The following is a 23,717-nucleotide window of genomic DNA, read 5'->3' as shown; positions in this document are numbered from 1 at the left end:
ACCAATGGAAAGGAAGCAGCCACTGCAGAATCTGTATTCTCAGGATGAGCTTTCCAGTGTGAGCCTTTAGCAGAGTCACTAGAGACTTTGTGCAGGGATTTCCAGTTGTAGTGCAGGAAGAATGTTTTCCCATCCAAGCAATGCAAACTGAAACAAGATAGATCCTGTTGTTTGGTGTGAATTAGTCCCTTGTGTCTGGTCCCTGCCAGCAAGCAACAGATGCTGGGTCTGTGATAGATTTCATGGAAGTCTTGAAAATCCGTAAAATGTTATTCTTGTGGAACAGAGCCCTGCCTGAGGGTGGATTTTGAATTCCTGCTTTTCCTTGACCTACTTGTCAAAATGAAGATCTTGCAGTCTAGGCTGAAACTGTAGTGAGGTTGATCACTCCACAGATATACTGGGCCCTTCCTTTTCTACAGTATAAAAATATCAGTAAGAAATGAGGCACAGGCAGTATTCAACACAATTCTGCTAGTCAAACTGGAAATCATACACACTCCAATATAGATAGTCCTTCACCTACAACCATAATTGAGCAGCTTACCATGTGGCTGCACCTGATTTTATGACCCTTTTTGTAACGTTTGCTAAGCAAAAGCTGTGATCATTATGCAAATCCATTGTTTGTAAATGAATAGTGGTTTTTTTTTTGTTGGAAACTGGAAGTAAATGCAGCTTACTGGCAAAAAAAAAGTCACAAATTGCAATCAGGTGACTATGGGATATTGAAAGCAGGTATAAATGTGGGCAGGTTGGTTGCTGAGCACCCAAAATGTGATCACATGATGGGGGGGGGGAGATGGCCATTGGTATTTTGAATCTGGGTGGAAAGTAGCCTGGGCAGATCTGTTGTGGTCTGGCGACGGCCTGCGAAGCTGGCAGCAGAGTCAGACAGCGAGGAGGTTGGGGAGGAACTGGGCAGTCCTGGAGTCTGGGGAAGGCTTGGACAAGGGCACTGCATCGGAGGCAGAGAGGGGGCCAGGGCCATTTGGGAGTTAAGTGCTGCCTCCAGAGTCAGACAGCAGCGAGGCAGAGGAATAGGCTCCTCCTGTTCCCACGGCATGCATGTAGAGAGCTGCCAGAAGGCAAGGACAGTTAAGACAGAAGGGATGACTTAGGGGTAAGGCTATGGGAGGTGATTGGCCCCTCCCATAGGACATAAAGGAGGAGCAAAGGCACGTGCAGGAAGCAACTTGGTTCATTCTGGTCAGTTTACCTTCTGAAGGTCCATTTTGACTTTTTGCTCCGTGTGGCCTTGCCAAGCTAATTGCCAGTTGAGTCTTTGGCAGTGTTTCAAGAAAGATAAAAGTGGGCGCTTATCAGCCTTATCTTGAAATACTTTGACAGCCTACTGTAGGACTCTTTACAACTATTTGGGACTCATTACAGGCTGTGAATGAACATAATTCACAACCTTTGAAATAAAAAGAGGGTTTTGGGGACTAAGTGTGTGCTTTTTACTGTATCAGGAAGCCTAGGTCAGAACAAGATCCATCATAAGTCAAGGAGTACCTGTAATGTATGTTCCAGCTGTCTTTAAATATTACTTGGAAGCTGTACTTCATTTTAAATACTTACGCTAGGCTGCAATTAGAAAATATTCTTTATTGGAATTTATATACTTTTTAAGTATCTTCCAGTTAGTTTCTAAGCACAGTTCAACACTTGAACTGTGGGAGAAATTGCTTTTGAGCACCAGGTTAAAGAGTTCTCCCAACTTAAGTTTATTTGTTTTAACTGCCGCTTTTGTTGCTACTGTATACAGATTTGCTGTTGTCTTCCAAGCCAGGGATGGAAGCCATAGTCTACATTCTCCTCATTTTTCAGATTTATTTCTTGGAGAAGGAGAGAAGAAGATGTATTTGCAAGAGGAAGATGGTCCCTGGAAAGGGGTTCTTGAATTTCCTTCCACCTAACAATTATTTCCCTTGACTCTTTTTACACTGTCGTTTTCACCATTGGTTTTGAAGAGAGGCCGACTGGAGTTATGCCTGGCTGGGCTAATGTGGGGGGACAATGGCCTCATTAACTCACTTTTCTTTCCTATTACATTGAAGTGGGGCATTTATAAGAATTTATAAGCAAGTTGTAGTAGGCGCTGATCCTGAAAATAGATAGTTCAAAGTGCCTTTTCCTATCTCTACTATCCTGAGAATCTGGAGATGGAGTTGTAGGCTATCTATTCCCTGGATCAATTACCTGAATTGTTTTAAGAAGAATGGCATACATTGAATTCTGTACATAAAGTGTAATGTGCCGCCTAGAAAGAAGAACAGAGAGACTTGTTCATTTCTCTTTTTAAAATAGTTTTTTTTTCTAAAGACTTGCTAATTCCAAGTTTTTTTTAACCGTTTGATCAAGAAGTCAACAAATCCATACTTTTTATTTTTTTAAGTAACTGGCAACAGTTATGGATGATCTTTCATTCAGCTATGGACCAAACTTTAATCTACTTGATTTTAGGAGAATGTCTGTATGAGATGCTTCCAGTGGTGTATGTTAGATCACTGTTGGTCCTATGTTGTACATTCAGCCATTCAAAGGAATTGGTATCTTTCTAGGAATGCATATGCAACTGCTACTATTTAGAATAAAAAGAATCCTATCCTATCCTAACCTACCCTTATCCTACCCTACACAACCTACCCTACCCTACTCGTTAAATTGGGTGAATGAGGCACACCCAGGCTTCAGAGTAACAAACAGCTCTTTATTAGCACCAGTCAACTATGTACAATCCAGCGAAGGTTCAGTCTGGCAGCAGCCCTTTTATAGGGAGCTGTCAGACCCTTTGACCAATCAGATTGAATCTCTGTTCCTGCTGGAACAGAGGACCTTGGTGTAAACCATTACCAATGTTTCTGGTATCTAACACTACCCTTATCCTATCCTATCCTATTTTATCCTACCCTACCCTTTCCTTCCCTACTCTACTCCATTCCATTTCACTCCACTATTCTAGCTGGAATTTGATTGTATGCATTTACAAAAGTCCTAATTAATGCAGTGATTTAGAAATGACCTCTCTAACATGAAACTTGCCATATAAAGTTTTGATAGCAAGGTCTAATTTTGACTAATAAATCTATCCAATATTTATTTTATTTATCTAATTTATCTAGATGCCTATCTTATCCAGGGTGGATTAATAGGACTGGCACTTACAGTAGTTTGACAGTGAGTTTATCAAATACTCGAATTAGTGTGTTGTTCAAATATAGTCATGGTTAAAATGAGATAGTCCGACTTGTGGTTCAGAAACTTACTCAAACTCAGCTAACTGAAAAAGCTGTTGGGTTAGATGCTGTGAAAACATGTCTGTTTTTATTCACAACTGACTTGGTAGCCTGACATAGGAAATTGTGTGTGTGTGTGTGTGTGTGTGTGTGTGTGTGTGTGTGTGAGAGAGAGAGAGAGAGAGAGATTTCCAGTTGATATAATGTGTCATAATCTTTAACACAATAAACACTGATCCCCCCCCCCCCCCCAAGACATGATTGGCCTGTTGGAATAAAGAGATTCAGGAGTTTTCTCAATGAAAGGAAAATCAACGGAGTTGAACTCCTGGTTTGCAATAGTACACATAGACTGTTTCAAAATGCTCTTATTGAAAAGTCTGGTTACCTCATTTCAACCCTATGGATCTCTCATTGGGGTGGGATATCCAAGAGGCCCATCTTAGCCACACAACATATAGGCAATGAACAACTCTTTGAATTGGGCCCAGGAGCCCTTTGGCAATCAGTGACCTAAGAATAGGTGTAATCCTACACTACCAATTTTTTTAGCTAGTAGATTGCCTGCCACATTCTGGACCAACTGAAGCTTCAGTGTCATTTTGAAGAGCAGTTCCATCCAGACTATACTGCAATACTCCAGTTGGGGAATGGTTGATTGGGGAAGGGGGTGAGTTTCTGTTGGTAGAGCATCCTGGCTCATGTAGGACTATATCTAGGTTTAGTTAGGTTAGTAACCAACAATAACTTTGTCTATTTAATTGAGAGAGAAAGCAAGAGCGAGCTGTTGATTCTACGGAAGACTACAATTAAAATTTAAATAGAAATTTGTCACACAACAACATTTATTGAATTGAAAGCAATCAATAGAACACTGGACCAGTGGTGGGATTTAAATGTTTTTACTATCGGTTCTGTGGGCGTGGCTTGTTGAGCATGGCATGGTTTGTGGGCATGGCTTGGTGGGTGGGCAGGGAAGGTTACTGCAAAATTCGCATTTCCTCCCGATCAGCTGGGACTCGGGAGGCAGAGGATAGATGGGGGCGGGGCCAGTCAGAGGTGGTATTTACCGGTTCTCTGAACTACTCAAAATTTCCACTACCTGTTCTCCAGAACTGGTCAGAACCCGCTAAATATCACCTCTGCACTGGACCCATCTGGAAATCCTACTTGTTTCAGAATGATGATATTGCAACATGCCTTCTACACTGTGCAACAAGTTGTTTATACTGAATATTTTGAGAGATTAAAAAAAATCTACAGGTGGGAAATAGCTGGGCTATATGGATGGGCAGAAAAGGTGGGATTCAATATAGGACCAAGCTCAGGATTATCATTTTCCCACACTGATTCTTAAGAGATTTTCCAGGTGGTGTTGTGTACTATCCTTGTTGTTTCTGAAACTACCCAATTTCTTTTCTTAACAGAAAATTTCAGCAGAGAAGTTGGTCTCTTAGAGTTGATTGGAGATCCTCCACCAGACGAGATAACCAAAATCTATGGCCCAGACAAAAGTCCTGCTTACGTGTTTAGACCAGATGCCAACGCTGGACAAGTGGCACGGTACCACCTCCCAAGCCCCTTTTACAGAGACTTCTCACTCTTGTTCTACATTCAATCCACTTCAGACAACGCAGGGGTGCTTTTTGCTCTTACGGATGCCTCCCAGTCAATCATCTATGTTGGTGTGAAGCTTTCTGAGGTGAAAGATGGAAAACAGCAAATCCTCTTCTACTATACGGAGCCTGGCTCTCAAAATTCCAACGTTGCAGCCACATTTACCGTCCCTTCTCTGGTCAATCTGTGGACTCGCTTTGCCCTCAGTGTGCGGGATTACAATGTGGTGCTGTATATGGACTGTGAAGAATTTAAGATGGTTCATCTTGAGAGGTCATCTGGTAAAATAGAGCTGGAAGAAGGAGCAGGACTATTTGTGGGACAAGCTGGAGGTGCAGATCCTGATAAATACCAGGTGAGCTTGCTTATTTCCAGTGAGATGGTTATCATAAATTGATGTTTTCCCCAAAGTGAAAGGAGCGAAGATTAGTTACTCCCCTCATCCTAATGATGTGGGAGATTTCTCTTGATGCCTATACTCAATCTGTGTCTTATCCTCCATCATATATCTGTCTAGCTCAGGGACGTGCGGTCAGGGGAGGCAGGGGAGGCAGAGCCTCACCGCTCTCATCATGAAAATAAAAAAAAGGGAAAAGGGAAAAGGCGCTAAGGAGCCTTCTGCACACGTGGTCCGGGAATGGGACCACATGTGCAGGAGGCTCCTCTAGCCTCAGCCTCCTTCCTGCACAGGTGGTCCCATTCCCCGCTTTCCTGAGTCAACATAAAGGGGACCGTGGAGCCGCGGTCCCCTTCATGTTGACTCAGGAGTCAGGAAGGAGGGGAATGGGACCACCTGTGCAGGAGGCTGAAGCTGCCTCAGTCTCCTGCACACGTGGTCCCATTCCCCTCCTTCCTGACTCCTGAGTCAACATGAAGGGGACCGCGGCTCACGCTGATGATGTCACCAGCCTCACCAGCCATAAACCTCACTGCACGTCACTGGTCTAGCTATCTTTCATTATCAGTTTGTCTTTAACTGTGTGCAATTTAGGAACTATCAAAGTACAGGCATGAATACACATCTATGTTTTACGAATTACCGCAAAACATTTTGGATAACGTTTGTTCCCCCTCCCTTCCATGCCATCAACATTTTTTGGCATAAATGTTGGTCATTCTGAAAAAAAAATCTATTTACTTCCTTTTCTGTTTTATGCATCTGAGATCTAGGATCATGGAAGAAAAAAACTGAAAGAAGGCTGTAACATGTTTTCCGGACTTATATAGAAACCACATTCGATGTGTGGGATACATTGAGAAGCGTTTCAGGTGTGCAACCAACAACTCTCAGTCTAGCTTTGCATACTTGGCAACTCAACAGACCACAATCAATAATGTGACAGAATTGGGTTCCTGAGTATTCATGTTGCAGCAAACATGGGATAATCTGTATAAATTAATATGTCTGTGGTTAAAAATCTATTTTCTTTTCTCCCCCATTCTCTCTGTGTATGTTCATACCGTCCACATATCAAAGTGCCCCGTGGAGTTTATTTTCTCTCTCTCTCTCTCTCTCCTTTTAATGGCATTTGTGAAGGATTAGTTGAGGAATATTTGCAGGTAATGGCTGCAGAACCATTTTTGCGGTAGTGACATTCAGAGGCAGAAAAAAATGAAGTGAAAATAGTTCACATTTTTCTTCTTCAAGTTCATGTTCAGACACTGGCTTAATTTGCCAGTCTAGTGATTCCTGAGGTTTATCCTGGGCTCCCCACTGAGATCAAATCCATTGCTGCATTCTTCTTTTTGCTGGATAGAGAGAAGCAGAAATCTTCTGGCACTAATGACTCCAGACAAACATGGAGGATTCTCTCCCTCTCCCCCACCCAACCCTTGTTAACAATTAAGTAGGAAGGAGGATAAAAGCAAACTGTACTGCTTTTCAGTGCACACGTGTAGAGAGGACTTTCCTACCCACTCAGAAACAGATGTAGGTAATTATCCATAGTACATGCAGCTGATGTTTTCTTCAAGCTTCAAGTGTCCCAGAAATACATAGGAAGAATGAGTGCTAAACCTTAGTAGGAGGTGATTGACCCTGACATACTAAAATCATTTCAGTTGTTGATATGAACTGGAGACTAATACAGTCTCTCTAAGAGCAAGAAAACAGCAAATACCAACACACATAGGTGACATAGGTAATTATGTGTAGACATTAATTGAATTTAAGGAACAGAGTTGGGAGGAATTTTATTTTGCACCATCTGCAATACCAGTTCATTATCCTGCCCCAAGAAGCCTGCTGATAATGTTAATTCAGACTTCAGATGAGGAAGCAGCAAGCACTGAAGTGATGTTGATTTATGTTAAGAGCAATCAGAGTCATTCTTATCCATGGCTTACCACTGGCATAATGATAAGCTCAAAGCCATCCAGCGAATTAGTCCAACACTTTAAACTATGCTGGAGCTTACATATTGAATGATGCTTTGAGACAGTATGTGATTAGAACTTGTATTGCTGAAGGGTATAAACAGCATCTTATAGGTTTGGTTTGCCATTTATGCAGAGTGCCAAGAAGACTAGAGAGCTATTGCTCCTTCTGTTCATAGTTAGAATAAACCATGTTTTCCCTAACATGTTTCTAACACACTTACAACTCAGAAGGGAACAGTTTTCAGTTCCTCCTTTTGGGGAAAAAAATGGCTGGATTATGATCTTAGGCTTTAGGCAGCCTCATTATTACAAAGGTAAAATTGTAGGCAAACCTGTATAAAAGTTCTCCTGTACTTTGTAAATGATCAGTTATGGTTTTGAGCTGGCCCAAAGAGACTCAAAGTCCTGGATATCATCCAGAGGTGGATTTCACGTAATAATAACTGGCTTTACCACCAGTTCGCCACACACACAAACTGTGAGCGTGCGTGTGTGTACGCTCGCTTCGTGAGCATATACGCCTTCTGCGCACATGCTTTGCTTGCGCACATGGCATGCATGCAAGCACGGCATGCAGCTTAGAAAATGGGGCTAAATAGGACGGCTTAGAGCCAGGGCGCCACCCGCAGGTCACCACTACCGGTTTGCCTGAACCGCTCCGAACCGGCTGAATACCACCAGTGACATCATCATAGAAGACTATAGGATAGGTTTTTAGTTCTCTTGCCATCTGCAGTACTACTCTACTGCCTAGAATCATAGTGGTGCTTCACCTTCCGAATGTAGAGGGCAATGTTCATCTCTGTTTCTTAGCTGAGGGAGCCAGTGTTGTCTGAAGACAATTTTCATGGTCATGTGGCCAGCATGACTATATGCCAAGGCTCACAGAATGCGGTTAAAATGGAGATGAGCACCGCCCCCTATAGTTGGCAATGATTGGCAGAGTAAATCCCTCAGGGACTCCTTTACCTTTCTTTCTTTCTTTCTACAAGTAGTAAAGTGCAAAAGGCAGCTATATTTTTTTACTCCCCTGATCAGTGGTAAGTTGTACGTATTTTAGATTGGCAGGTTCTTTGGACTTTTAAGAAAAAAAGTTGTTGTATTTCAAATGTATACTGTACAGTAGCAAGACTAAACAAATTCACAGGAAGTATGGATTATCTTGAGGAACACAAGCACATAGTAGTAACATGACATACTAATGGATGAAGCATTGTTTAGAGAACACTGTAATTAAACAACTTAATAAACATGCAGTACTAAGAAATCTGAAGTGATTGTTTACTTTCTGAGGTCGAGGTCTTTGCATAATAAAGATTTGCACCAGAAGGCTAAAAACAAAGGCCCACAGACAAGTTCTGATGTTAGTTGTTTAAAGTTAATTTGGAGAATTATGTTTAGAATGTTATTGGTGTATTACAATGTATAGTGGGACATGTTTTAAATCCAAAATCCATAAAATACATTTGTTTTATGCTAAAAGTGCTTTGTGGGGATTCACCTACCAATGAAAATGTAAAAAAACAAGAACAGGAAGCAATGATCTCATTTTTATTGATTTTCATGATATCCCCCAATAAAATTTGATTGACTGCATGATATGAAGGAAGGAAGCATTTTCAGAATCAGGGCTAGCCTTTTGGGTGGAATTTGGTTGCATGGTCATTTAGACATAATTACATGCATTGCATAATGATATCATGGCATGACTACATAATCTTGCATTGTCTAGAATTGGTTTATGAAGAAGACAATTATTTCTAGGGCTTTTAACAACCAAAGCTCTCGGCTAAGGAAAGAAGCAATCAATAGCATGCTAAAAAAACAAACAAGGAATTTTGAAATTCCCTATTATCTTCCATAAGTTCATAACTGGTCATTATGTCCAGGTATAATTACACTGTTTTCTGTTAGCAGCTTCCACATGCCTGGTTCCCATGACACAGAGATGGGATTGGTTAGCAGTAGGGAACCAACGGAGCAATACAATACAATAGCAGAGTTGGAAGGGACCTTGGAGGTCTTCTAGTCCAACCCCCTGCCTAGGCAGGAAACCCTATACCGTTCCAGACAGATGGCTATCCAACATCTTCTTAAAGACTTCCAGTGTTGGGGCATTCACAACTTCTGGAGGCAAGCTGTTCCACTGATTAATTGTTCTAACTGTCAGGAAATTTCTCCTCAGTTCTAAGTTGCTTCTCTCCTTGATTAGTTTCCACCCATTGCTTCTTGTTCTACCCTCAAGTGCCTTGGAGAATAGTTTGACTCCCTCTTCTTTGTGGCAACCCCTGAGATATTGGAACACTGCTATCATGTCTCCCCTAGTCCTTCTTTCTATTAGACTAGATATACCCAGTTCCTGCAACCGTTCTTCATATGTTTTAGTCTCCAGTCTCCTAATCATCTTTGTTGCTCTTCTCTGCACTCTTTCTAGAGTCTCCACATCTTTTCTACATCGTGGTGACCAAAACTGAATGCAGTATTCCAAGTGTGGCCTTACCAAGGCATTATAAAGTGGTATTAACACTTCACGTGATCTTGATTCTATCTTGATGCAACCTAGAACTGTGTTGGCTTTTTTTGGCAGCTCCTGCACACTGATGGCTCATATTTAAATGGTTGTCCACTAGGACTCCAGAATCCCTCTGACAGTTACTACTGTTGAGCAAGGTATCACCTATACTGTACCTGTGCATTTCGTTTTTCTTGCCTTAATGTAGAACCTTACTCTTTTCACCATTGAATTTCATTTTATTAGATAGTGCCCAATGTTCAAGTTTGTCAAGATCCTTCTGTAACTTTAGCCTATCTTCTGGAGTGTTGGCTATTCCTGCCAGCTTGGTGTCATTTGCAAATTTGATGAGTTCCCCATTTATTCCCTCACCCAAATCATTGATGAAGATGTTGAAGAGTACTGGGCCTAAAACAGAGCCTTGGGGTACTCCACTGCATACTTCCCTCCATGTAGATGCAGTTCCATTGAGGACTACACGTTGAGTGTGGTTGGTCAGCCAATTACGAATTCATCTGGATTCAGTAGTTAGATCATTGTTTCTCAACCTTGGCTGCTTTAAGATTGGGTGGACTTCAACTCCCATGATTCCCTACCAACCATGGGAGTTGAAGTCCACCCACCTTGACATTGCCAAGGTTGAGAAACACTGAGTTAGGACCTGAGGGACAGGGTTAGGAAATACTTGAAAATAATTTCACAAAAGGCCGGCTTGTCTTTACCTTTGCTTCCTAAGAATATATAAACATCATGGCAGGATTTTTTTCTTGCCATTTCTAGTCATGCAGCTACTTGCAGCCTCCAGCCTGTCACTGCCTGCTTCTATTTCCACTTATCTATATCCTTGGAGATTGAGCACATACTATATGTGTGTTTACAGTGAGACAAGATATCTCAGCCATACCCTTTGAATATGGCAATATCCCAGATCGAGATCTCACCGCACAGAAATGTTTGCCACATCTTGTCAGGAATCTATGCATGAATGAGAAGAGATGCTTCAGGAGGCAGAGGAGCAGGGTGTGGAGAATGGATTCTAGGATTCCGTCGAAGAGATGGGAATGACAGAAAAGAATGGGGAGATCATTTTTAAAAAATTGGGGCGCTATCAAAAGAGAGAAGGAGAGGCTCTTTCTCTTGTTCAGGGTTCAAGCAAGATAAGAACTATGGTTGTATCATAGGGTTCAATAGGGAGCCGAGTGTAAGAAACAATGCAATCATTATTTCTGCCTCTTTAAATCTAACCATTCATTACTCCAATATCCTTGCCGGAGGCTACGGAGTTGAGATATAAACATAGTTTTTCCCCACTTCCAAGTAGATTATACTATTGTCGAGTTATAATTTCTTGATAGTTTAGAGCTCAGTAAATTAGCAGCAGTACCTATTTTGTGGCTAGGGCTGGAAGTTTCACACTAATTCTCCTTTTTCAGCAGCACAGTAAGGATACTGTTATTGTGGAGCTGATTGCTTTGTCTATTGGCTTCCCCTCCCCACCCACTGCGATGTTATTTTTTATCACAGACAGGTGTGCTACGTGTGCTCAATGCACCAGTTTTCTTTTGTTCCCCACCAAAAACCTGGGAGAAACCCAGGACCATTTAATAGCAATATAGGCCCCAGGCAAAGCAGTGTACCACAGCCTCTAAGACAAAAAATGTAAATGGTCAATAAAATTAAACATATATTTGCATGTTAGTATTAATTAAAAATGTAGCAAAACATAATAAATATGTTGCTGTATTTATATGATACAAGGTGCATTGAAGGGTTAGTATAGATAGATTAGTATGGGGCCCCTATGCTCGCGGGGCCCATGGGCAAGTGCCCATCAGGCCCAAGCATTAAGACAGCCCTGGGAAACCACCCCACTCCAATTCAGTGGTTTTCTATCAACCTTTGGGAACATAAAAATGAACAACGCATGAAAGTTGGAAGAGGGTGGGAGGGCCTATGGCTCACAGCTGCCCTTAGTGGGCTCTAAGGTGACCTCAAGCTACTTAGCTCCCTGAGTCATCTCAATGTGATGTTTGGAGCTGGAAAAGTGATATTTCTCACTTTTTCCTGCAGAGAAAAATCTGGGCATGCACAGATTTGTACTGAAGTATGACTTCACCCACGGAATAGCCTCCTCGTTTGGGTTGCTTAGTTTTCATGACCCCGGAGAGAAAAAGATAACAAGGAGACGAGTGTTGTAAAATACCTTGGAATCCCTGCTCCAGAACATCTTTGAAAACCAGCTGCACACACAAAACTCTGGGTTTAAAAAAAAAACAACTTGCTCCTCCCTGTGATTTTTGTCTGTGACCCCATTAAATCGGCAGGCTACAGCAGGAATGTTCTCCGTGTATAATTCCAAGGGGTGTCTAGTGGCCTGACAATCATGTTCTGCTCTCCGTTTCCAAGTTGTTAACTTGAAAGGAAAGGCCTCCACAGATTCAGAGAGACTTCCCCCCTCCCCCGCCACCTTTAATCTTGTTTAAATCTGCATGCTCATTCCGCCCACTGGCTCTGCAGCCCCGATGTGGCTGAAGAATTCATACTGTGGGTCTGTGTAAAATCTGATGCTCATGAATCACAGAATAGAAGGAAGCATGTCACTGCTTCCATCCCTACCTAAAAAAGAATCTGGCATATCAAGGGTCCACCTAACACACACAGGAATCATTGGTAGACAGATAATCTACTTTGGCCATTGCACAGCCCTATTAGTCTTTTCCATGGCAATGGTAGTGGATTAAGAATCAGTCCAACTAGGTGTGCGCTCCCAATGAGAGTACCTAGGCTCATGTTGGGAGAATCTGATCTCCATACTTCCTATACGGAAACTTTTTAAAATTAATAGTACTTAAAATATTGTAAAGTACTTTCATAAATCAGTTTATAAAGGAGTTCAGTTGTTTAATACACAGTCTGAAGATCTGGCATAGTTACATAACAAAACAATATGACAACTATGTATCATGTGCCTGAGACAGGTGAGAACATTTTAGCATCCAAGTCCTGATGTTCCAATGGGGTGGGGTGGGGTGGGGTGGGGAAGCATTTATTTCCTTTATATTGCCTTGCAAAAACAAATATCTGATATTTGTTGGTGATAGATAAAATGGCTAAAAGCAATAGCAGAATGGAATGTCTTTGGATCGTTTGGGGATTCATTTTCATTCTATCCCCTTATGGAGGTTTTAAGCATGGTGGGCTCTTGCCATGTCTTTATTTTGAGGGTGGCAAGGATAGTGGTACCTTCGGCTGCTGATGTTGGGAGCCATGTTGGGCCAGACTCAAAAGGTCAGGCAAAGTTTTGAGCAACCTTTGGAAGGACAGAGCTGAGGGCAAGAGCATGCTTTCAAAATATCTGTTTTTTGTTCTCCGTAAGAAGCCTGACCTTTTCAGCCATGAAATAGACTATTCCAAGCTTCTGAAGTGAGAGGTAATAAAGGAAGGTTATGCTGCAATATGGAGGAAAAGGAAGAAAATACAGTGGGAGCTGCCACTGGGGAAGCTGCTGCTGTGTGGCCATAACTTTGAACAGGCGCTGTCTTAACTTTTTTTAATTGAACACAAAAATGAATATTGACCCCAGGGAAGGGGTCTTCCCTAAGGTCAATATTACTCCAATTGTTGCCCCCTTCTCTATGGTATCTTGGTGAAGCTCTGTGGTCTCCATTAGCTAAGATAACGGTCCCCAACCTTTAGAGCACCAAGGACTGGTTCTGTGGAGAGAGGACCAGCGGGGGCATACTGCCTTCATCCTGCGGGTGGGGGTTTTCTTATTTGTGTGGCCTGGTTGCTGGCATGCCACAGACCAGTGGTGGTCCCCGGACCAGGGATTGGGACTCCTGAACTTGGAGAAATGTCCATGGAGGCATAGAGCCCTATAGTTTGGTGGGAAAAGGCAATCCTGAACTGACCCCTGGAAATTACGATCCTCCCTTAGAATCCTTCATCCAATAGAATAGAGTTCCCCAATCTTTCTGGGTTGGTGGCCTGGAGGTGGAGAGGAGCAGGCACCTTTACAAGTGCATGCATATGCAAAAATGGGACCGCAAGCGTACATGCAACGCAAATGAGGCACGCTCCCGTGTGATGCTTGAGCCATGCTAGCACGGTGTGTGTGTGTGTGTGTGTATGTGTGCATGCACACATGCTCAAGTGTGTACACTGGCCAGCCACTCATGTGACCTGGTGGCCAATAGGCCACGGACCAGTAGTGGATCCCTGCAATAGAAATTGAAAATCATATTTGCAATTTCTGATAGGTTTTTGCCAGATCACTTGGCTCTAGCTTCAGTCTACATTGGTGGCAGGCCAGTACCCATGATGGAAGTTCTGTTGTGATGTTTTCAACTAATGGTAAACCGGCCATCTTGGAAGTCAAGACAAAGTAACTGAGTGGATGAACCCACTTTGAAAAATATCTTGATGTTTCTTGTTGAGATGGTTTATTTGAGTTAGTGCCATGCTGCTAAGTTGTATCTAAAGATATTACAAGACAACCACAACAACCAGTACTTGGATTTTGAGTTAGAAGCCACTATTTTTAGGAAATGTTACCTAGAGTTACAGAATTACGCATCTTGCTGCTAGTGGACCATGCAGATTACAAAAGGTCAGTCGAAAATAGCAGCAATCGGTAAATAGTTTATAAATGTTGGAAATGCCAAATCTTCGTGCTCTCGATCCTCCAAAAACCAGAATCAGAATAATAATATGAAAAAACTTAAAAGGATTAAATGTAACCCTGCCACAAAGTACAATGTTTATTATATCACTCTCCTCACCTGTGTTGATTTTGTTCTCCTGCCTTACATTTCTTATTTTTTACATTGGGTAAATGTACTTCAATCATAATCTAACAGTGTTTGTGTTATTTTTTTTTGCCTTGGTGAAGCTGAAGATTTAGTAATATTTGTTTCTGCTTTTGTAGGGCATCATTGTAGAATTAAAAATAAAAGATAATCCTTGGGCTGCTGGTTACCAGTGTGTCGAAGAAGATGATGACTGTGAAACGGTGAGTGACTCTATCGCAGATGCCTTTTTCCAACATGTAAACATACGTCTATGGAAATTCTCAAACCAGGGGTCAGCAACATGGTTGCTACATGAAGCTCTTTCATCCTTCTGCTGTGGCTCCCTGTCGCCAGTCGGCACCACAGTTTTGAGAGGAGCTTCTGGTTTTCGGGGGAGAAGGGTGCCCGCCAGGAGGAGACTCTATGGCAAGGGGCGGGTTTTCCGGTCAGCTCCACAATTGATAGGGCTTTCGGTTAGGACAGGTAGAGGAAAAAGGATGCCTTGCTAGGAGGAGACTCTATGATGGGGGAACCAGAATTCCAGTCGGCACCATAATTGAACTGTGGGCTTCCAGTTAGGATCTTTGTGGCTCTTTGAGTGTTTAAGGTTGCTGGCCCATGTCTCAAACATTCAGGTCATAGGTGTTCCAAAGTTGCTTTTCAAAAAGGCAACTGGACTTTCTTGGGCTTTTTTCTTCGAAGCTTCTTGGATGAGAAGTGAGACGTTTTCAAAGAAAAAAACAATAACTTTTTGGAAAAAAGCACCTTTGGAACATGTGAACATATGAGAGCCCCTTCATGCTGGGCAGGTTATGTTGGAACCTGAATTTTAGTTTAACATTCTGAAAATGATCTTGGCTTCCTAGCAAACCTACATAACTCCAACTTTCCCTCCGATGGAACGTCTGTTTTTGCTTAATCACAGTAGAGTTTTCCAAATCTAACTGAATTCTGATTCATCTTAACTAAACTTGAAACATATTTTATTAAGTTGTTTCCACCAATCATACTTAAAATGTCAAGTGACATGCCAAGCTGTTATTAATTTGAAACACAAGCAGAAGTGTTTGATCTCCTTGTGTCTAAGAAATAGAACATGGAAATTTAAAGGAAGATTAGATTAGTGAGACCATGGAATCAGACTAGTAGTTAATTTAGGCCAATATTACTGTTCCATTGGCAGTAGCTGCTGCTCAACTCAAATTGAAAACCTTTCCAGCCTTGATTTCTGAAAATATTTAGCTAAATATTCTGAGAACCTGGACTTTGTAGGTACAAAAACAGTCTGCTTACACTGACTCATGATCTTCCCTATTGTCTAATGTGGCAATATTTGCAGATTGCACCTCCAGAATATTAATGCCGATGGCTATACAGCTATGTTAATATTTTATGCTAAAGCACTGTGATGTATGAGAAAAAAATTAAGATAAACCCAATTCGTTATGCTGTAGTGGCACGTTCCTGAACTACATTTCCCAGTATCCCAAATAGCAGGCCAAAATAGGGTAATACATTAAGAATTGTAGTTCATCAGCATCTATATGGCCACGTTTCCTCATTCCTGATGTAGACCAGAGATTTCCCCCCCCCACACACCTTTCTAATAATAATAATAATAATAATAATAATAATAATAATAATAATAATAATAATAATAATAATAATAATAATAATACTTTAATTTATAGACTGCACCCTTTCCTAAACAGGACTCGGGGCGATGTACAGTCATATTAAAAACAATGTGAATACAAAAATACCCTTAAAAACTACCCCCAAAAAAGATGTTTGCCAGGAGGTTGAAAGTGGGACTATAAATCAGCTAAGCCAGCTAATTGGAACAGGTGGGTCTTAAGTTTCTGTCGGAAGGAGCGGAGGTCGGTAGTAGTTCTGATATCGGGGGGGAGGTCATTCCAGAGGGTTGGGCCCATCACAGAGAAGGCTCTACTCCTGGGCGCCGCCCGTTGACACTGCTTGGTGGACGGCACCCGGAGGAGTCCCTCCCTGTGGGAGCGGATTGGTCGCAGGGATGTATGAGGTGAGATGCGATCCCGCAGGTAACTAGGTCCCGTGCCATGAAGCGCTTTGAAGATGGTAACCAACACCTTGAAATGCACCCGAAAAACCACAGGCAGCCAGTGCAGCTCGCGCAGGAGTGGTGTTATATGGGAGTATCTGGTCCTCCCCATGATTTCTTAGTGGAACTATATCTGCTGATTTAATGTACTGGTTATTTATATATATATTTTAAAATCTCTTTAGTGTGGTGGTAGTGGAAGTGGATTAGACATAAAACCATCTTCCGAAAAGGAAAGCGTGAGTACAATGCCATTTTTGTAACCGTATTTCTATTTTCCAATATAGAAATCTCTTTCCTCCTCTTCCTTCTCCATCATTTCTCTTTCACCTCATCATCGGTTCCTTTCCCTCCATTTATCCTTCTACGTCCTTCTCTTTTTCCTCTAGTTGTAGCATTGGGTGGTCTGGTTTCATGGTGTTTCTTAAACCCACAACGAGGAGGTTTAATTTGACAAGCTGCTAACAACATCTGCTTGTGGTGAACCATTTATCACAAGCTTAGGGCTGCTGCAGGCCAAGGACAAACAACAGTCATTGCAAAACATTAGCTGACCATGTACATCACAATGTTGCTGGTCTCGGATTGTAGTAAAGTTCATTATTGTGCATCAGTTTGAATTATTTCCCATGGGGAAAATGCATATGAAGTATGTATTTTAAAAGATCAGAAAATGTTTTTTTTCCCCCTTTCTCTCAGAGATGTTCCACCTTATTTATGAAACGTAGTTAGAAGCTATAGATGCGCATTGCTTTGCCTAATTATATAACATAGTGGATAAAAACTGGTGTGGAAATAAATGAAGATCAAGATTGCAATTCCGGCTTTGCTTGGAAATTCACTGAAAAGTTAAAGTATCTCCCTCCCTCCCTCTCCCTCTTCCTCCCTCTCCCTCTCCGAGATAAAATTCAATTTTCCTTAATGAAACTGGTTTTCACATTTGCAAAAGGAGTATATAATTTACATTATATAGATTGCATATACAAGTTGCACATAAAACAGTTTTATTTCGCCTTGTTTGTAGTAGTGGCACAAATCAATTGACTCACTCTACTTAACCTGACTTTCCCTCATAGATTAAGAATGTAACTGTCTTTCACCCCACCCCACCCCACAACACCAAGTTTGATGATACATTTTTCCTGGCATCATCTTTAGAGCCTGATAACTTGGGGAGGGTCCCTCCTGAGCCATTTGCCCTGCCCACTAAGCAGCCATGGGATATGCTCCCTCTTCTCTGACTGTTTCCAACCCTTCTCAGGGTCTCCCAAGGTCATTCCCACATACCATGACATACTCAGGAAAATATAGAGCCACTCCCCAGCTTCTGCAATTCTTTCTAACAAGATTTGTTGGTGTTACTATTATATACGCAGATAAATTGATAGATGCTGGGTTTTGGTCTTTGTGATTCCCATGTGTTTTGTATTTTTCCCAAAAGTTAATTTTCCTTTATACCTTTTCTCAAGGGAGTAATAGAAAACTCTGTTTGGCTTTGCCATAAACGTCATCCACTCGACCAGAAATAGTACAAGATCAATTTTCAAAAAACAACACGCACAGGGATGACCTTCCCATAGTTTATTTTTCCAAAGTACAGTTTTACGCATCCTGAAGTCAGTTTTGATTTTGCTCAACATACAGAAACTAAGGCCAGCATTATTGGATTGTCAAAGCAACAAAGTCATGAATGGGTGATATACGAGGTCTTCTTCTTGTTTTGTTTGTAATTAAACTTTTCTCTTCCAATTCTTTCCAGATGTGTCTGTGGGTCATTTAGTATAGCTGTTTAATCTTAATTCTATGCAACATAGAGCATTGGATGAAAAGACAATTTATATATTAATACAATTAAATACATTTAAATATAACAATAGGCAGAATTCAGATATGTACTTCTTTGAGTGAAAATGGTTCTGTTGAATGAATGTTTTCTTTCCATGCAGTACTTTCTGTATTCACAAAACTTGCCCTAAATTTCTGAGATAGATTTGGCAGACTTTCTGTATGGGAGAAGAAAATTGAGGGAGAGAAAATCCTATTTCACAATCAGATACTCATTTTCGCATACTGCTGTACTCCTTCACATCTTCCTGGATGTTATATTCTGTCTCCCCTCTCTGGAATAAATGGAACAGTAACAATTTTGAATACTTAAATTGTTTTTACATATTATATATTTGACACAAAAAAATTCAATGTTTGCATATGTTCTGAACACATTTAATGTGATTAAATATGAGAAGGGATGAGGAAACCCGCAGCCTGATAAACAGGTACGGGTTACGCATAAAGCCACCACCCCTCCAACGTCCATTTATTGAGCAATTGCTGAAGGGACTGTAATCTATAAGACTGGACTGAGATTATTCGGGAGTTCTCAAAGTTTATGATCTACTTTGTTCATCCTATGTTTGAGTCACTCTCTCTCTCTCCCTCCCTCTCTGTGTGTGTGTGTGTGTGCGTGAGCACGTGCGAGCTAGAAATATGAGATCTTCACAACTAATCAGTTTGGAAGGCTTGTGGAAATACTTCAAAACTGTCTAGTAAGTTACTATAATGCAAAGCTCATAAGGAATACAACATCATATTGTATACAAGGCAGAGTAGAAAGTGTGAGTTTTAATTTTCTCCATATATTTATTTGTTTATTTAATTTTCCACCTCAAATAGTCCTACTGCTATTGAAAACTTTTAAACCAGCAGTGCAATTAATTTAAAATAATCAAAAGGAAAATAGGAAAAGGAACAGATGGCTCTTAAAGTATTATAGGTGCGCCCTTCACTGTCCCTAAGGAGTCCCATATAACATTCGTCTCTTCCCATTTCACTTTCATAGCAAATCTGTGAAGCTGGGCTACAAGAAAGTAACCAGCTCACAGTCAGCTTCACAGCTAAGTCTATCCCTCTGGTGTGCCCCATTCCTACTCTGTCATACTTAAGCATTATATCACATTATATCTTTTTCATCAAGACAGGAAAAGAACACTAAAATAATGATAGACATATAATATGTCTAACTCCGACACTTAAAGCAGTGAAGAAAATGTGATGAATGCAGAGCACAGGTGCCACCCAGTGGCAAGACACATGGTTGTCCTACATGATCCCCCAGGGGTTTTATTCAAATGCATGAAATTTCACGAATTCAAAAGGGATTACTTAAAATATTATCCAAAAGAACCATCTGTGGAAAATAGGAAATGCAGTATGTGCAATATATATTAAACATAAGCTTCCCTGCCACTGTTCTTGTCAGGGAAGAAGATATCTGCAGGTAGGGGTGGAAATGGATCCCTAGAGCCCAACATCTAATAACAACAGAAACTGACTGTATCATACATCATACTAAAAAATGAGCCAAACTTTAGCTTAGCAAGGTATGTGGGCCTAGTTATTATCTTGCTTAACTCATCTGAATAGGCAAAAAATAACAAGGCACAAAACTCAAAATCAGACCTTTTAACTGTGGACCACATGAAGACTTCGACCAAATTTTGTGCCATCAAATTTTCCCCCTGTATTCTCCTTGGCTCATTCCCCCCCTCCCCAGTATTGCCAGACTGATAGTGGGAACAATTGAGATAACTTTTGACAATTGATGGGACAGAAGAATTATGCAAAGGGGGTTGTTGCAGGCTCATCCCTTATTCTTTTTCTAAACAGGCTAACTTTCCTCTGTGCCTGTGTGCATTGTGTATGTCCTTCATGTGTAAAGAGGGAAGGAGAAGAATTGCTAGACCCCATAGTCACTTTTTCAGAATCAATTATTTGTCTTGGGTTGCCAGCTCGGGTACAAGAGGAGGTCTAATTCAATTTTTTTCTCTAGGTGACTCCTCTGTTGTCAAAACTTCCAGTGCCCCCACCTGTTACTTCCCCTGCCATTGACAAAAAATCTGTGCCGTTAGAGGAGACTGAATATACTGAGAGGCCAACATATGTTCCTGCAAGTAAGTTCTTGTTTCCTAGTACTGGCAATTTTTTTTATCAAAAAGTGGGGAATAATAATAATAATAATAATAATAATAATAATAATAATAATAATAATATTGTAGCTTTCTGCAATAACACCAGTGGAACTGCAAAAAACAGTGCTACTCGGAACATCATATATTTTAAGAAGTTACATGATTGATATCTAGATTAAATAGATGGAAAACCAAAGCTTTGCATGGACAGCACTTGAAAAACATTTGAAGGAAAATGTGATGACAACTTGACATGGACATGGCTTAAGATGGGAACTATCTAGAAAGAAATGGAAGGTTTAATATTGGCTGCTCAAGAACAAGCACTACAAACTAATGCCATGAAAGCGAAGATACAAAAATCCACTGACAACCCAAACGGCCAACTTTGCAATAACAAAGTCGAAACTGTTTCACATTTAATATGTGAATGCAGCAAAATTGCACAAACTGATTACAAATCTCGACATGACCGAGTTGCTAAATTAATCCACTGGTCATTATGTAAAAAGCAAGATTTACCTGTATCCAGAAATTCATGGGAACATAAAGTGGAAAAAGTTATGGAAAATGAGAAGGTGAAGATCTTGTGGGACTTTCGAATACAAACGGATCATCATTTGGAGCATATCACGGTTGTAGAGGGCCAAAGTGTACAGATTATTGATATCGCTGTTCCTGGAGATGCCAGAGTCAAAGAAAAAGAATTAGAAAAAATAATAAAATATAGTGAGCTCGCCATCGAAACTACACGGCTATGGATGAAACATGTAACAGTGATACCCATTGTCATCGGGGCACTTGGTACCATGTCCAAGAATTTTATAAGATACATCAACAAATTGCAGCTTCCTGCAATAACACCAGCGGAACTGCAAAAAACTGCGCTACTTGAAACATCTTATATTTTAAGAAGGTACTTGGTTGATACCTAGGATGCTGGCAGCAAACCGTATCAACCATTAGTACCAGTCAATGGTATTTGTAATGCATTTTTGAATGTTCAGTTGGATGAGTTTCATGTTTAATGAATAAAACATATAATAATAATAACAATAATATAATTAAGATTTACTATTAAGCACAAAAATTATTTTCATATCATGAAAACAAACAATGTTCTCAAGTTGGTATCTCTTACTAATGTTAGATTGAACATTAAGATAGTACAACTTCAATAACTATCTATAGATATTGTCTTTTTTTGCAATCTTTACACATTATCTATCTGTCTGTCTGTCTGTCATCTATCTATCTATCTATCTATCTATCTATCTATCTATCTATCTATCTATCTATTATCTATCATCTATCTATCTATCATCTATCTATCTATCTATCTATCTATCTATCTATCTATCTATCTATCTATCTATCTATCTATCTATCTATCTATTATCTATCTATCTATCTATCTATCATCTATCATCTATCTATCTATCATCTATCTATCTATCTATCTATCTATCTATCTATCTATCTATCTATCTATCATCTATCTATCTATCATCTATCTATCTATCTATCTATCTATCTATCTATCTATCTATCTATCTATCTATCTATCTATCACATTCCTCGGTCTCTAGACCAGGGGTCTCCAACCTTGGCAACTTTAAGATTTGTGGATTTCAACTACCAGAATTCCTCAGCCAGCTTCGCCAAGGTTGGAGACCCCTGCTCTAGACGGCTTACAAGATAAAAGCGACACTATAAAACATTAAAATATAACTTTGTTTTAAAGAAAAGTAAATTTTTTTTAAAAGTGTGGAATGTTATAACATAGTTGTGCAGAAAGGAGTACAAAAATAATCAGAATCTTGTATGTCCTTCAAGTTAAGCTTGTATAGAGCAAACCAAAGTATACATGACAAAGTACAGTAAAGAATTCTGCACCTTTTATTGAGAAGACAAAGGTGCATAAATGAATGTGTCACCTGAGATGTGGAGAAGAGTCTAGTTTTACAGTTGAACCGGTTTATTGGTATGTAAGTTCAAATGTGAAGCTACAAAGAAATTAGGTTTTTTTAAAAAATAGCTAACTGGTCACGTTATAGCTTTCAGTGATATGGTGTGGTAAGTATGAGTGTTAACAATATTTCGGAAAGGGATCAGTAGTCTTTGTGATTTTTTTTAATTAATACATTAATTTGATGAAAAGAATACTTTTTACATGCCATGCATGCCAATAGTATAATTATGCACTAGTGCAGTGTTTCTCACTGTTAGCAGTTTGTAAGATGTGTGGTCTTCAACTCCCAGAATTCCCCATCTAGCAGAATTCTGGGAGTTGAAGGCCACACAACTTAAAATTGCTAAAGTTGAGAAACACTATACTACAAAATCTCCCTGAAACAGAATTCACGATAATAATCTCTCCTCTATTTAGTTCATTTTAAATTTTGTCCTAACCCTGAACATTAAGCATTCTGGTTTCCAGGCTCCTGTATTGCACAAAGTGGATAATTCTACACAATTCTTTTTCATTCTGCTTTTAGGTGGAACCAAAGGTGAAAAGGGAGACACTGGAGAGAAAGGGGACCGTGGCCCCAAAGGAGATCCTGGGACTGGGGTTTTGTCAACCAATGGTGATAAAGGAGAAAAGGTGAAGTAGCAACAGCTTGCTCTTCTTTCATATTTTATTATTGAAAGGCAACCATGTTGTGATCAAGCTCATTCAAAAAAGGAATATAGGATGGCCTCTCCACCTTTCCTTTACTCCTTTATTAAAAGTATTCCGATTGTCCCCTTTATTCCTGCCCCTCTATCCTGAGCCTTGCCTCCATTAGATATTCCACCTGCAGAAAGAAAATGGTGATTCCCAAAAGGCAGTAAAGTGACCTTCCACCAGTTAACAATTATTTCCTGAATTTGGGAGTAACTTTTGCAACAAATTTCAGGGGGCGTGGTTGGGAGGAAGAAGCTAGGCCAGCATGGGAATCAAAGGCATTTCAGATGGACAGATGGACAGTCTGGGAAAACTTGTTGCCCTGCAATTACATATATCAGGAGTTAAAAACTAAAGAGAAAAGAATTAACCAGCTGCCTCTGTTCTCTAAACTAGAGGTCTCCAACATTGGCAACTTTAAGACTTGTGGACTTCAACTCCCAGAATTCTGAGAGTTGAAGTCT

General features: G+C 40.4%; 1 protein-coding gene across 4 annotated transcripts in view; it reads left to right on the top strand.

The window, feature by feature from the left end:
• Nucleotides 1-23,717, top strand: part of COL18A1 (collagen type XVIII alpha 1 chain) — a 219,505-nt gene that overhangs the window by 121,127 nt on the left and 74,661 nt on the right. For all 4 annotated transcript variants that reach the window (XM_081962588.1, XM_081962587.1, XM_081962586.1 and 1 more), the window contains 5 exons: nt 4,667-5,211; nt 14,675-14,758; nt 16,803-16,856; nt 20,447-20,567; nt 23,084-23,190. In XM_081962588.1, the coding sequence (XP_081818714.1) occupies nt 4,667-5,211; nt 14,675-14,758; nt 16,803-16,856; nt 20,447-20,567; nt 23,084-23,190 (911 nt within the window). The remainder of the gene's footprint in view (nt 1-4,666; nt 5,212-14,674; nt 14,759-16,802; nt 16,857-20,446; nt 20,568-23,083; nt 23,191-23,717) is intronic.

Source organism: Natrix helvetica (genome assembly GCF_964273705.1).
Source record: "Natrix helvetica genome assembly, chromosome: 1".
Classification (NCBI taxonomy): domain Eukaryota; kingdom Metazoa; phylum Chordata; class Lepidosauria; order Squamata; family Natricidae; genus Natrix; species Natrix helvetica.
This window is presented reverse-complemented; position numbering and strand designations above follow the sequence as displayed.